Source organism: Filicampus tigris, chromosome 19, assembly GCF_054856515.1.
Source record: "Filicampus tigris isolate MCC_2025a chromosome 19, RoL_Ftig_1.0, whole genome shotgun sequence".
Lineage (NCBI taxonomy): Eukaryota > Metazoa > Chordata > Actinopteri > Syngnathiformes > Syngnathidae > Filicampus > Filicampus tigris.
The window spans coordinates 15,156,599-15,171,539 of record NC_141235.1 but is presented as its reverse complement, the minus strand read 5'-3'; the positions used below and the strand labels follow the sequence as shown (position 1 = coordinate 15,171,539).

At 44.0% G+C, this 14,941-nt stretch overlaps 1 protein-coding gene across 1 annotated transcript in view; it reads left to right on the top strand.

The window, feature by feature from the left end:
* Positions 1-14,941, top strand: part of myo15b (myosin XVB) — a 142,636-nt gene that overhangs the window by 48,909 nt on the left and 78,786 nt on the right. Inside the window, exons 20-24 of the mRNA XM_086017487.1 lie at positions 4,287-4,377; positions 4,448-4,694; positions 4,927-5,033; positions 9,030-9,089; positions 9,172-9,247. Coding sequence (XP_085873613.1) covers positions 4,287-4,377; positions 4,448-4,694; positions 4,927-5,033; positions 9,030-9,089; positions 9,172-9,247 — 581 coding nt within the window. The remainder of the gene's footprint in view (positions 1-4,286; positions 4,378-4,447; positions 4,695-4,926; positions 5,034-9,029; positions 9,090-9,171; positions 9,248-14,941) is intronic.

Sequence of the window (14,941 nt, the reverse complement as noted above, 5' to 3'; positions counted from 1 at the left end):
CACCAAGAATCGTTGTGTAGTAAAGCCTTGAAAATGGAACATGTAATGAGCACCATCATGGCCACAGTTAACTTTATCAGAGCCAAAGGTCAAGGCCGCCAGTTCAAGGCATTTCTGACGGATTTAGAAACTGAGCATGGTGATTTGCCTTATCACACTGAGGTGCTAAGCCTTAGCCGGAGAAAGGTGCTGCAAAGATCTTTCGAGCTTTGTGAGGAGATTTGTCTGTTCTTGGACAGCAAAGGGAAAGACACAACATAACTCAGAGAGAAAGGTTTTTGTTTGAAATGGCTTTTCTGTGTGACATTACGAGTCATCTGAATGCAATGAACTTGCAGCTGCAGGGTCGGGATCGTGTCATCTCTGATATGTACAGTACAGTGAGGGCATTTAAAGCCAAACTGACTCTGTGGGAGGCACAGGTGCGGGATGAAAACCTGAGTTACTTTCCTACCTGCCAGACCCTGAAAGAGAAGCTCTCTACCAGTGTGTTCCCGAGCGCACAGTTTGCTGATAAAATTAGTATGCTCACTTTTTTAAAATGATGGACTAAGCACTGATGGAATTGGATTTTAGTCCATCAGTGTAATCGTCACTTATCACGTCCATCAGCCCATCACTGACGGACGCCTATATTGTCAGGTTTTTTTGGAGTGGGGGGACGGACCGACGTACTTCTGAGGGACAACTGACAGATGCGCACTTTACACTTTTTTGCTGGTCCGTCCTCCGTCTGCGATCTGGGTACCCTTCCATCCTCGTCCCCCCGTACTTATTCATAAAAATAATCACCCTCCGACCTCGTCTATCCTCATCCTTTTAAAGCGCTTCTGTCCTTACATTCCATCAGTCTGCCCCACCACCGCCCCAAAAAAACAAAACGTCTTTGTACTCATAGACCAAAGCCTGCCAGGGGACATCATTAGAACATTTAAGATTGCTTTATAACGCAATACTATTGTGTTTTATTGCAAAATATTCACGCTATAATGCAATAGGTTTTCCATTTTTATTGCATTATTTTGCAATAAAAATAATAATTGCAAAATAACACTTCCGGGTCATAGCTTTCAGTGTACGGCGGAGCTGGCATGACCCATCAGGTTTGGATAGATTTTTACAGTCTAGAGATGTCCCAGACAAGAACATAGTTCACATGCAAATGGGTAAGGTTTGTACTCAGTTAACTTAACAGTTAACAAAACAAAATTGCTATCCACCCTTTTTCTCGTCAGTGACGATGAAATGAGCGTCCACTAGAGGGCCGACTATGCCTGTGAGAACAATACTGCAGGGATGGAAGCACATGAAAAAGACACTGTATGCAGCCTTAGTCAATGCTGCGCCGTGGTATCGCGGGAGAGAACAGTTGTCTTTCTTTTTAAAAGAACCAACACAACACGTTAGTCGGTACTTGACCCAGTTAGGGACGAATAGAGGGACGGACTAAAACCCACTCCCGTCCTTGCTTAGTCCATCCTTTTTAAAAGATGTATAGTTCTCTGCCCGTCTGTCCACAAAATGTGTGTCCGTCCAGGACCCATTCCATTCCTGGGACGGAATGCCCAGCTCTGTAAATTAGGATGATTATAAACCAAGCCACTCTATTTGTAGTGCTGGCAGCTATCTTAAATTCTTAGGTTTGCGTCAAAAGGACATCTGGCGTAAATCACTGTTCAAAACAAATGCAGTATGTGAATCAGGACCTGGGTTAACAGTGACACCCAACAATGCTGTTTATCCACAAGGTGCTGGTGGAAATTGGGCTACTGTTGGTCGAACACGAAGATGAGACTGATTTGTTCAGACATAAAGAGAGGAAGGGAAGGTTAAGAGTATCCGCCTTAGTGTAGGAATATTAGGTTAGTTGTTATCGAGGGACAATTACAGACAAAATGAGAGAGCTAACTAATACTGTATGATGCAGAAGAGAAGGGTTGACAATTTGAGTGTGCTGGAGGGCAGATGAAATGGGAGCAAGGATAGAAGCATAGGTAGAGGGTTGAAACTGTTTTTTTTTGTCCTTGAAAGGAAAGAGAAATGGACTGATTCTGATTCTGTGCACTCATCAACATCTTGATTGGCACACCTGTGAGGTGGAATGAATTATCTCAGCAAAGGAAAACTGCTGACTATTACAGATTTAGACTGGTGTGTGAACAGTATTTGAGAGAAATGGTGATACAGTGGTAGCTCTACTTACGAATGTCTCTTCATACGATATTTTCAAGTTACGAAACGCCCTCAACAGGAAAATATTGCCCCTTGTTACGAAAGAAATTTCAAGATACGAAAGGTAAAAATATAGTATGGGCTGCCACTCGCAGCTCCGGAGTTCCCTGAACGCAACATACTCATAGCTGCTCTGCCATGGGCTAGCCTAGCATCTTCCTGGTATCCCATTGGCTAAGAGGGACCTCTGCCGTATGTGTCTATGTTTGCAGATAAACAGATAGATATGTGATATATATGTGTCTATGCAGCGTCCTCGTCAGTCGCCCCTCGGGCCATGAGGTGTTCTGATAGTTTTACGTGAATTAGAAACGAGGAAAAGACAGAAGAGAAAAAAGGACAAAATGGTTTTTTTTGTCCATACAAACAAAGCAAGAGTTAATAGAAAAGTATGAAAAGGGGATGCGTTTGGTTGATCTCGCCAAAGAATATGACCCTAATGTATCGACAGTTGCCACGTTATTAAATCAGTTCTTTACAAAACGCCAGGCAAAAAACACTTCTGAGAGAGAACATGAACCAAAGAGGGCAAAAAGCAAAGAGGACAGCAATTAAAAGGTAAACAACCATCATTTTTATTCTTTACTCTATTCTTTGTTTTTTACATTATGCACAACTCTCATTTATTGTGCAATAATCTAATTGTAACATGTATTTGTTGCATGTTTTGATGCATTTTTATGCTTTATAAAACATTTATGTCTGAATATTGGGGGGCTTGGAACGGATCAGGGAATTTACATGGAAAACGCGTCTCTACTTACAAAATGTTCTACTTAAGAAATTTCTTCCAGAACCAATTAATTTCTTAAGTAGAGGTACCACTGTATTGTGTATGTGGAAAACATTTTAGATCATTGAGTTCATCTCATAAAAGATGGGAGCAAAAACAAGTGTTGCATTTATATTTTTGTTGAGTATATATGGGAAACTACACTGAAAACAATTTTGTCCGGTGGTCGCACACAACAGAATCATCTGGATTTAAATAATTTTAAAAACAATTTTAAAAAATATATATCAAGCTAAAGTTGTTTGGAGTGTGAAAAAGGGTTGGTTGACACATCAGATATTAATCTTCAAAATGTTTGAAGTGGTGTTGAATTGGAGTGCATTATCTTGAGATGTGCTGTATAGTAACAACAGGTTAGATATTGGCCAATGACATTCATTATTTTACCTTTTTGGTCTTTTTTATGAAGACTAGATAGTGCAGGTAACACCAAATGAATTTGGTTATTTAGTTTATTACAGCACTTGACTTGACATGAGGTAATCTATGATTTGGCTTGCCCAAGTCTCAGTGAATCTACACTTACATGAGACTTGAAGGTTAAGATTTGAGAATTACTTGAGACTTGTACTGTACATGTGTGATTTGATCCTGTCTCTGGACTCTCAAGGATAGAGCACAAGACCATTGTGTCTATGTAACATAGTGAACCTCAGAGTTGGAACAACACTAATATTAAAACATAAGAGGACAATAAATGCAATGAAAAGAACAGAGGTGGGCAATTTACTGAAGTTTGTCCATCCGTCAAATCCATTATTTGAACCGATTTCATTAAAATGGTAAATAATCTCATTATACTTTGTTGGTTTGCTGCACAAAGAGCTTTACACCCACATACATTTGACATTTCACAAAAACGATCAATGAATATAACGAATAGCAATATCGTCACTGTCCTGTGGAAAACACGTATGTCCAATTTTGGATTGTTTTTAAATGTTCATGAAAAAAATTGAAAAAAATTCACATAACTGTTTTTCACAGGACAGCGACAATATACTGTATAAGACATGTACAATTCCTATTACACAAACAGGTCATGGGGTCTTGTACGGGACTCAGGCCCCCATTTCTAACTTTCTGTATGTGATTTGGAGGCACTGATGCACTGGTGAAGCCCTAAAACCAAAGATGAAATAACCATATGTTATGGTTTTGATTCTCCAATGTTTTTCATAAAAAAAAATAAAAAAAATAAATAAATTTTAAAAAATAGAACAATTTGATTATGTTTAATCTCTTTTCAAACTTTTGACAGAGCTGCTGCAAGGCAATTTGTGAAGAATGTAGATCCTAAACAGGAAGCTCTTGCCAAACTGAGAAACAAAGCACCGGTGCCGCAACAAAAGGTAAGAAAAGATTTATTGTGACGTGAAGGAAAAATATAAATATTTAATGGTCACTCCTTACTGATTGCAGAAACAGTGGGTCGCATCTCCACTAATGGAAAAGCAATCTCCCCCAAACACATCCCCACAGTCTTCTCCTCCCTCTACGATGGGCCCTCGTGTCATCTCTAATAACATGAGGCAGAAGCAGCGCTCCCTGGAAGATTTGTTTGGCTCACAGTGCTATAGACACGATTTACCACCCCCCCCTGATTCCCCTCCACCTTCTGTACTTGATAACATCCCTGACCCACCAACCGTACTTGCGCCATCTCTGAGTGAGTCGACCAAAAACATAACTTTTCTACCAGAAACATGCAACAAAATTTTTTTTTTTATTATTATTTTATCAGAACTAATTTAATAGTACGAGAAATCCTAAAGAATGTGAATGTTGAGATCTGCAAGTCGCTTATGTGAAGCACATTGACTTACCTTGTGTATGAAATGTCCAATAAAAACAAAGTTGCCTTTCCTTTCCTTTCCTTCAATCCATTTTTCCATTCATAGGTATGATGCCAGAGGACGAGAGCTGTCACTCTCAACTTTCTGATTATTCCCCCGGTGTTTACTTCTCTTACAACGTAATGCCTGGAAAACTTTTCCTACGCAAAGAGGTAAAATACACACAGTGGCACTAACATGGTGGCAATGACATTTTATTCACTTTCATGTTACATTGATTCGTACATTTAAGATAAGATAAGAATGCCTTTATTGATCCCACAGTGGGGAAATTTTCGTTGTTACAGTAGCAAAGATATAGGTCACACAGGGGCGGCGGCATAATGTGGCCATTAATGTATAACATTGACGGCAAACATTTAGAATCAAACCTATGTAGATATACGCAGTAACATGTGTATATACACATGTGTATACACACCAACCTACATCTACATAAAAAATATGAGGAACACTCATTTCGGCCTGTACATAGTACAGAGGAAAAAATACTCTAAGTGACAGTGCTGCAGTGCTGTAGTGAAATGTAAGGAACAGCATTGGATAAAAATAAAACTAGACTAACAGTAGTGGGGAATGTTGAGTATTGCACGGTATTACAGTAGTGGGGAATGTTGAGTATTGCACGGTATTACAGTAGTGGGGAATATTGGGTATTGCACGATATGAGCTCAGGTGCAGGACTGCACAATTGCACTAATGACCGCCAGTTTGTAGAGACTACACAATGTTCTTGTTAAAGAGTCTGACAGCAGCAGGCAAGAAGGAACGGCGGAATCTCTCCTTTGCACAGCGAGGGTGTAACAGTCTGTCACTGAAGGTGCTGTGGAGTGCTGTTAGGGTGCCCTGGAGGGGGTGGTCCGGGTTGCCCAGCATTGATGACAGCTTGGCCAACATCCTCCTGTCCCCCACCGAGTCCACAGAGTCCAGGGAGCAGCCCAGGACAGAGCCGGCCCTCTTGACCAGTTTGTCCAGCCGCTTCTTGTCCCGGGCCGAGACGCCGCCTGCCCAGGTGACCACTCCCTGGAAGATGACCGATGCAACCACCGAGTCATAAAAGTTCCTGAGGAGTGTCCCCTGAACCCCAAAAGACCTCAGTCTCCTGAGTAGGAAGAGTCTGCTCTGACTCTTCCTATAGAGGGCGTCTGTGTTGTCGCACCAGTCCAGTTTATTGTTCAGATGAACACCCAGGTACTTGTAAGTTGAGACTCTCTCAACATCTGTTCCCCGGATATTCACTGGTGCAGGTGAAGAGTGCTGGCGCCTACCGAAATCCACCACCATTTCTTTGGATTTCCCCGCATTGATCAGGAGGCGGTTCTGCTGGCACCAGTCCACAAAACCCTGAGTAAGTTCTCTGTACTCCCGATCATCTCCGCCTGTGATGAGGCCGACAATCGCAGAGTCGTCAGAGAACTTCTGCAGGTGACAGGTAGGGGTGTTGTAGTTGAAGTCCGAGGTGTAGAGGGTGAACAGGAAGGGAGCCAAGACAGTTCCCTGTGGGGTCCCCGTGCTGCAGAGGAGCACGTCAGACACACAGTCCTGTGTTCTCACATACTGTGGCCGGTTTGTGAGGTAGTCCTGGATCCATGTGGTGAGGTGGTGCGCCACCCCCGCCCGCTCCAGCTTGTCTCCCAGTAGGGTGGGCTGGATGGTGTTGAAAGCACTGGAGAAATCAAAGAACATGATCCTCACAGTGCTCCCCGCCTTCTCCAGGTGGGAGAGTGAAGTGTGGAGGAGGTAGATGATGGCATCATCCACACTGATGCCAGGCTGGTATGCGAACTGGAGTGGGTCCATTGAGGAGCTCACCAGGGGGCGCAGGTGGACAAGGACCAGTCTCTCCAGGGTCTTCATCAGGTGAGACGTCAGCGCCACTGGTCTGAAGCTGTTGAGCTCCTTCGGGTGGGGGGTCTTTGGCACCGGGACCAGGCAGGATGTTTTCCATAGCTGGGGGACCCTGCCCAGCTTCAGGCTCAGGTTGAACATGTGCTGGACAATTCCACACAGCTGGTCTGCGCAGGATTTGAGGAGCTGGGGGCTGATGCCATCTGGACCCGCTGCCTTCCTCGCCTTCATCTTCTTCAGCTGGTTCCTCACCTGAGATGTTGTGAAGGCCAAGGCTGGACAGGAAGGAGTGGTGGCTATCTGGTGTAGCTGGGAGCTGGAGTCTGTGGAGAAAAGAGGGGAGGGGGTGACACGCCCAGCAGGAGGAGTAGGTGGAGACTGCAGCAGGAGAGACTGAGTGGAGGCAGGCATCTGATCGAACCTATTGAAAAAGAGATTCAGCTCATTTGCCCACTGCAGGTCCCCCTCAGTCCGGGTCTTGGGTTGTCCGTGGCCTGAGATGGTCTTCAGGCCCCTCCAGACTCCCCTGGCGTTATTCTGCAGCAGCTGCTCCTCCATCCTCTTCCTGTAGGACCTTTTCCCCTCTCTGATCCTCCTCCTCAGCTGGCGCTGCACAGTCCTCCGCTCCTCTATGTTGCCTGACGCAAAAGCCCTCCTCTTCTCCTTCAGGAGAGCTTTTATGTCTGGTGTGATCCAGGGTTTGTTGTTGGAGAAACACCTTACTGTCCTGGTGGGTATGGTGTTCTCCATGCAGAAATTTATATAGTCTGTAACAGTGTCCGTTAGACTACTAATGTCTTCCCCGTGAGCATCGCTGAATACTTCCCACACAGTTGTGCTGAAGCAGTCCTTTAAGGCCTCCTCGGCCTCTCCAGACCATCTCTGAACCGTGCGGGTCACAGCTGGCTGCCTGTGGACCAGAGGTTTGTACACAGACTGGAGAGCCACCAGGTTGTGATCAGCTTTGCCCAGCGGGGGGAGGGGCAGTGATGTGTATGCCTCCTTGGTGTTGGCATAGAAAAGGTCCAGTGTTTTATTGTCTCTGGTGTGGCAGGTGACATACTGTGTGAATGAAGGCAGAGAGGAGGAAGGGGAGGCATGATTGAAGTCACCAGAGATGAGTACCAGGGCATTTGGGTGCTGTGTTTGTAGCCTGCTCACTGCTGCAGTCAAGACATCACAGGCTGTGTCGCTGCTGGCAGCTGGTGGGACGTAGACGGTCACCGCGATCACGTGACTAAACTCTCGCGGGATGTAGAATGGCCTCATGCCAACAGCTAGCAGCTCAATATCCCTGCTGCAAAGCTGCTCCTTAATCGTGATGTGCCCAGGATTACACCATCTATCGTTCACAAACACAGCCAGCCCTCCTCCTTTCCTCTTTCCACTCTCCAGCGTCCTGTCCGCGCGTATGATTTGGAAGCCGTCCAATTCTACGACCGCGTTCGGCGTTAGCGTTGTTAGCCACGACTCCGTGAATAGCATCAGGCTAGCCTCCCGGAAGTCCCTCTCGTGCCGGGTAAGCGCCGCTAGCTCGTCCATCTTGTTGGGGAGCGATCTAACATTCCCCATGATAACAGACGGGAGGACGGGATGGTATCGTCTCCTCCTTTCCCGGCGTTTAACCCCCGCACGAGATCCCCGTCTCTTCCTCCTCAGCTCACGGGGGATATCGGGTCTCGCCCCGGGAGCCGGCGCATGGTTAGCACGGAGCTGATTCCGGCTGTAAACAATGGGGGCTCGGCTCCGAGCCAAGTCGCCGGACACGATCGCGCAAAAAATAGCAATCAGCAGCAGCAAGAATACCGCAGTTTGGGTGTCCATTGCTACGCAAGTTACGACTATCAATTATACGAAAAAGGTATGAGGTAGAGTAATATTAAAGAACAAAAACACACGAAAAGGCTCACCGATGAGCCGGAGCTACTGTAGCGGGCTGCCACTCGCGCGGCGCCGGAAGTCGATTTACCGAACCGCTTACCCTCCCTAGGGTCACGGGTGTGCTGGAGCCTATCTCAGCTGTCATTGGGCGGTAGGCTGGGTACACCCTGAACTGGTTCCCAGCCAATCACGGGGCACACATAGACAAAGTCACACATTAATTACAGTAGTTAAACAAGAACAATTACTTAGTCTTTTTTGGGGGGTATGGCACGTGTTCTGCTTGGCTAAGTAAGCGTACTGAACATAGTCACTGAAAAACAGAGTTCATCGTGAGATCCAGTGCAAGCAATGTTTGTTGGGATTTGGTCAATCTCTGAGACGTTTAGATAACAAATTGACGTCTTTTTTGTGTTCAGGTGTTTTACCCCAAAGACATGTTCAACCAACCCTACATCCTCAATCTTTTGTATGAACAGGTTAGTACAGAGTATATGGGTATCTAAAGGAATTGAATGTTGAGTCTTTCATGTTCCTAATTCAGTCTGTTTGTTTCGATAGATCATGATGGACACATACTCTGATAACTGTGTGAAAATAAGCAGAGAAGAAAGAAGGAAGATGAAAGATCTGCTGGGTGAGTTTTTTGATGCTTGTGAAGTCACTAACAGTGGGAACAAAGCCAAAAGCTGTCCCATATGGACCCAGACCTGCAGTCAAAAAAGAAGGGTTATGATTTAGTTATGATTCAAAACCTGACTGAATGCCTCCATTTTCATTTTTATTTTGTAGGCTTTACGGTTGTGGTTGAGTGGATGGCAAAATGCTCAGACCCATTTACATGTGAGTTAAGCCATCCCATTTGACCTGCCTCAGCCAATCAAGTCTGCATTTCAGACAGTAAATACTGTGAGTTTAGTGTGCAGACCAGACAGAGAAAGATGGCACATGGGAGAGAGATTAAGACTATTGCACTGGAGATAGTTGAGTTAAGACAATGGATTGAATTGTTTACAACTGTTTAACTAAGATAGTATTTAGCTGCCAACACAAGACAATTGTGATGTGATGAAGATGATGATAATGATGCGGACCGGAGGACAGGGGACATTATGGGAAGAGATAAGAGTTAAGAGAGTTAAGATTGCTTTATAACGCAATACTATTGTGTTTCTTTGCTAAACGTTTGCGCTATAGTGCAATAAGTTTGCATTATAATGAAATAAGTTTTCAGTTTTATTGCGTTATTTCACAATAAAATAATTGTTGCAAAATAACAAAAGGTTATTTTAGAAAGAAACGAAAAACTTCCACTTCAGGGTTCTGGTGGCGCTGGCAGAGATTTTACACTCAAGAGATGTTCTAGTGCCAGAGAAGGACATACTTGACATGCAAACGGATAGGCATGAGAATATGAACTGCTAGTAAACAAAACAAAATTGCTATCTTCTCTTTTCCTACACCTAATACATACCTTATCCCGGATTACACACACAAGACAGGCAGGGCATGGTTTTGTCAATCGTCTGTGTGGCGTCATGCATGTGGCATTATCCATGGTATTACATGTGTTGAACCACTCGAGGGCAGACTATGCCTGTGATATCGTATTGGGGTGGTGCAGGGAACATGCAAAGCGTTGTGCACTATGCAGGCAGGTCAAGGCGGCTCCGTGGTAACGCAGAAGAGAACAGTGGTCTTGCTTTTTAAAAGAACCCAGTCTGTACTTGACCCGGTTAGGAACGATTAGAGGAATGGACGAAAACCCACTTCCGTCCTTGCTTAGTCTGTCCTTTTTAAAAGACTTCTTGTCCTCCGTCCATCCATCCACAAAATGAGCATCTGTCTGGGATGGATGCCCATCTCTGGGAATGGCCATAGTCATTTTCGTGTATACTTCCCACTCAGAGCAATTACAATTTTTTTTTTTAATGTAGAAGAGCGTGACATCATATAGGTAAACTTAGGGGAAAGCACTGTGTTAAATAAAACTAAACTAAACACTTGTATTGGTTTTTAATTTTATTTTAACCTTAATCCAAAACGTTTTGTTTTGCTTCTCTAATATGCATAATTTGATCTACGCATTCAAAATGTGGTATGCACCTGGAATGGAAATAAACTTTAAATATTAGGAGGAACATAATCTTCCCACTCTAAATTAGTATATTCTAACAACCTATTGTTAGGTGTTGCCATTAAGGGTTGGTGGAAAATAGGTCATGTCGCGTTAACTTGAGTGCTGAGATGTCCGATTTCATAAACGCAACACTCAGTGCGCACAGTGGCCGTAAGGCAATGAGCACGTCCTCCAGAATCCATAGTAGACGTTACAATGTGTTAGCGTTCTATAACAGAACATTGCATGCGGCATTCCATCAAATGCACATGGTAGTCTGTGTGGGCTAACTACAGCTAGCTTCCAGAAACAACTGTCCCAATGTGAGAAATGAAATCGGGCACTAGCCACAATGTGCTTCCATTTTAGATGCTCGTTTATCACCGCCGTGCTGCTATGAAAAGGAGATTTACATCGTAATCAGTAATTTTGTAAAATGTGCCCGGACTTCTGGACTCTGTTGCTAACACTATGCCATGACAACATTACCCACAATGATTCCGTTTACATCACAGATACTGCACATGAGTGTTGCATTTTCGAGAGAATAAGACCCTAATAACTAGATGTAGATATAAAAGCGTCAACTATTAAAATGAATTGCAGATGATTTTAATCGTTGACGTCATCGTGTTAATAATCTAATCTTGGCAGCTCTAGTGTCAAGTAATTTGCGCAATGTGTGTATGCAGTTTGTTTACAGCAAAGATGTGAAAGGAGCTATGGTTAACATGTCATTGCAAATAGATTTTTTTTTACATCGGTGCATATTTTAAGCAGTTTATATCAATTTCATATCGATTTTCGATAAATCGTTACATCCCTAATCATTTCCGCTTGTTACTTTCCACAGTCAATTAAACACAATGTATTCATGTCATTTACCTCAGGAATAAAGCAGTCTGTTTCCTCCTTGCTCCAAAAGTGGGGTGTCATACTGAGTCTAGCCTTGTTTTGTTTATCACTAATTGTGTATTTCCGAACACTGCGCATAAAAGGACTTCCTGTACTACAAAGACCAAGATTCCTTGCGGTGAGCATGTGCTGTGTGTCCTGAGCAATCGGGGTATTCGGGTCGACGTATACATGCGCACATACTCGGGTTAGAAAAAGATTAACCCAGGCATAATATTCTGAATTTTAAAAACCCGAATAAGGGCATATTCAGATTATTGCATTTACATGGCTGTTAAAAAAACAAATACTGCCAATATTTGGGTTTTAAAAGGGATATTGACTGCATGAAAACGTATGTGAATTACCATATTTTCCAGGCTATAGCCGCACCTTCATATAAGCCGCACCCATCATATTAAAAAAAAAAAAAAAAAAAAACATATAAGCCGCACCTTTATATACGCCACACCTATCTATGTTGAAAAATTTGATATTTACTGCATTTACAGAATGATTTTGAACTGTAAATGTACATGTATGTACCTGAATAGATCCTTTCCTAGCAGTGCCTTTTAAAATGGCGCTAACTTTGCTGATTAAAACAGAACAAAACAAAGAGAAAATAAACAGTATTTATATTCATTTCTCCCGTGTTTGAAATCACAAGTCACTTTATCGTCACTGAAACCCCTTGAAGTCATCTTCTCTTGAAAAATTTGATATTTATTACATTTACAGAACAATTTGAACTGTAAATGTACATGTATGTACCTGAACAGATTATTTCCTAACTGTGCCTTTTAACACAAGGCAGCAACTTGCTGATTAAAACGGAACAGAATCAAGAGAAAATAAACATTACTTATTGTCATTTCACTGCCCGCTGCAGTTTGTCAATTAATGTCCACCTTTTATTGTTCTACTACATTACTACCAGAGCTGGGCACTTGACCCTTTTTTGCCAGTCCGGCCGCGACCCCCCACCCTTGACCTGGGTACCTTTACGCCCGCGACCCCTTGGCCATATTCATAAACATTGTCGGCCCCCGCCCCCCAAAAAAACAAACAAAAAAAAAAAACGTGCATGATGCCCCCGAGGGAGAGCTGCTAACGGAAGAGGTTTATTTAAAGACAATTAGCTGGCTATCTTCAGAGCTGGGCAGTCCCATTTTTGAGGCGGAGGGGTGGTGGTGACAAATTTTTAAAAATGGCTGGACTAAGCATGGCCGGAAGTTGATTTTAGTCCGGCCCACTAATCGGTCCTCATGCGTGTGACGTGCTCGCGAGGCGACCAAAAATCACCTCAGCCTTCTCGGTGAAAGGCTTCTTTTTAGGTTTCTTTCTACTCCCGCGTCTGCGCGAGCGACAACTGCTGTTATAGGGATTATGGTATTTCCCCTCCGCCCCCTCTTGTAATGGTATGCCCCAGTTGCAGGTGGGAGGCGCGGATTACGTGATGTGACAATGAGGAAATACAATCATGCTTGAGCGCACGTTGCTGTCTCACATGTTGCGATGACATACAGTTTCCCACACGGAGACGGATGAGCCACGCAGCTCGTTGCTGCTGCTGCAAAGTTCCATCACTCAAAGTAAACAAGCTATTCACCCACGTTCCCCCTTAGCCGCCACCCTCCAGATCGTTTTCGCAATAAAATTAAATGCATTTTGGGAGTCGGGGGGCGGAATGGGGCGGGGGCCGACAATGTTTATGAATATGGCCAGAGGGTCGCGGCCGGAAGGGTACCCCAGTCAAGGGTGGAGGGTCGCGCCCGGCAAAAAATGGTCGAGTGCCCAGCCCTGGCTAACTTACAATACAAACCCGCAGTGGACACGCTTCAAATGCGCCACTTACTCACGTACTTATCCAGGTACGTGTACTTACTTCCATTGCGAGCCCTGGGGTTGGTTTTGTCGTATTGTATTTATTAATTATAATTGTATAAATATAATTGTCATTATTTGGGTCCAACAGACGACAAGTCTGCAAGCATTCAACAAGTTACTTATTTTCCACACTTCCCCTCCTTCACACTTCCCGGCCTTCAAAATAAAAGCATGCCAGTAAACCACTACACAGCAGTTTTGCTACGGCGTATTTCTGGAAGTAGGAAAGTGCATGATGTGCCATAATTGAGTGCTGCGCGCAGCTTTCACCGAGTAGGCTGAGATGAAATTTGGCCACCTCGCGAGCATGTCACACGCATGAGGGCCGATTAGTGGGCCAGACTAAAATCCATTTCCGGCCATGCTTAGTCCAGCCATTTTTAAAAAATTGTCACCCCCCCACCCCAAAAATGGTCATCCGGCCGGGCCAGAGTGTGCGACCGGTCCGGCCCAGGGACGAACTGCCCAGCTCTGATTACTACGTACCACTTAATGCAATAAGCTAGTGCATAGCATCCTCGCCTGTTGAACTCCTCCACCTACAGTCACATCCTGTTAATGGCAAATATATTGTGTTGAATTGTACTGTAATTCCGGTTAGAGCGCCCCTAGCGGTGGAAGAAAAAAACCACAGAATAGCCGCACCTGTCTATAAGACGTATGGTTCAAAACCTAGGAAAAAAGTAGTGGCTTATAGTCCGGAAAATACGGTAATTAAATCAGTGCCATTCAGTTAAGTATCTTAGCGAGATACCATGAAATTTGGGGGGCTAAAGACAAACGGTAGTCATAACCAATAAGAAGTCCCACCCCGCAGTCTTGAAGTTGTGGCAATTTGTTGGCTGGATGACTAAAATGAGGCCACTTAAATCATTTGGTTTTAGTCTAAATGTGGGGATTGTCAACTGGTATGAAGCCTCTTGTATAAGATTGTGGAGTAGCTCTGAGTGTGAAGGAGCGCATAGGTGAGTACTTCTCTCTGAGGCTGTGTTGTAGAAGACACAAGGACTAGAATGATGCTGGATGTGGATGTGGCAGAAGAACACCGAGTCAGTGCATGGGACATAACTTTATGTACGTCATTGCTTTCATAGTCTCTTGGGGCAACTTGGTGTTGGTCACATCTATAAATTTAGTTTCTCGATGCAGGCAGGTGGAATTATGTCCACTGCAGGAGGTGCAGATGTCGTCTTTTAAACTATTTGGAGATATGACCCTTTTGTAAGCATCCGAGGCATAAACGATGTTCATAAATAAAGGCTCTTTTCTCATCCATAGTTTTTGTTACAAAGAGGGGGCATTTAGCAACACCATGCGCCTCATTCCTGCAGACCAAACAAGATGGCTTTGACTTTGAGTTGTCCAACGTTGCTGAGTTGAAGTCCTTTTTTTGAGTGCTAGTGTTGAGTGTTTTGGCTCCCTTTGGTG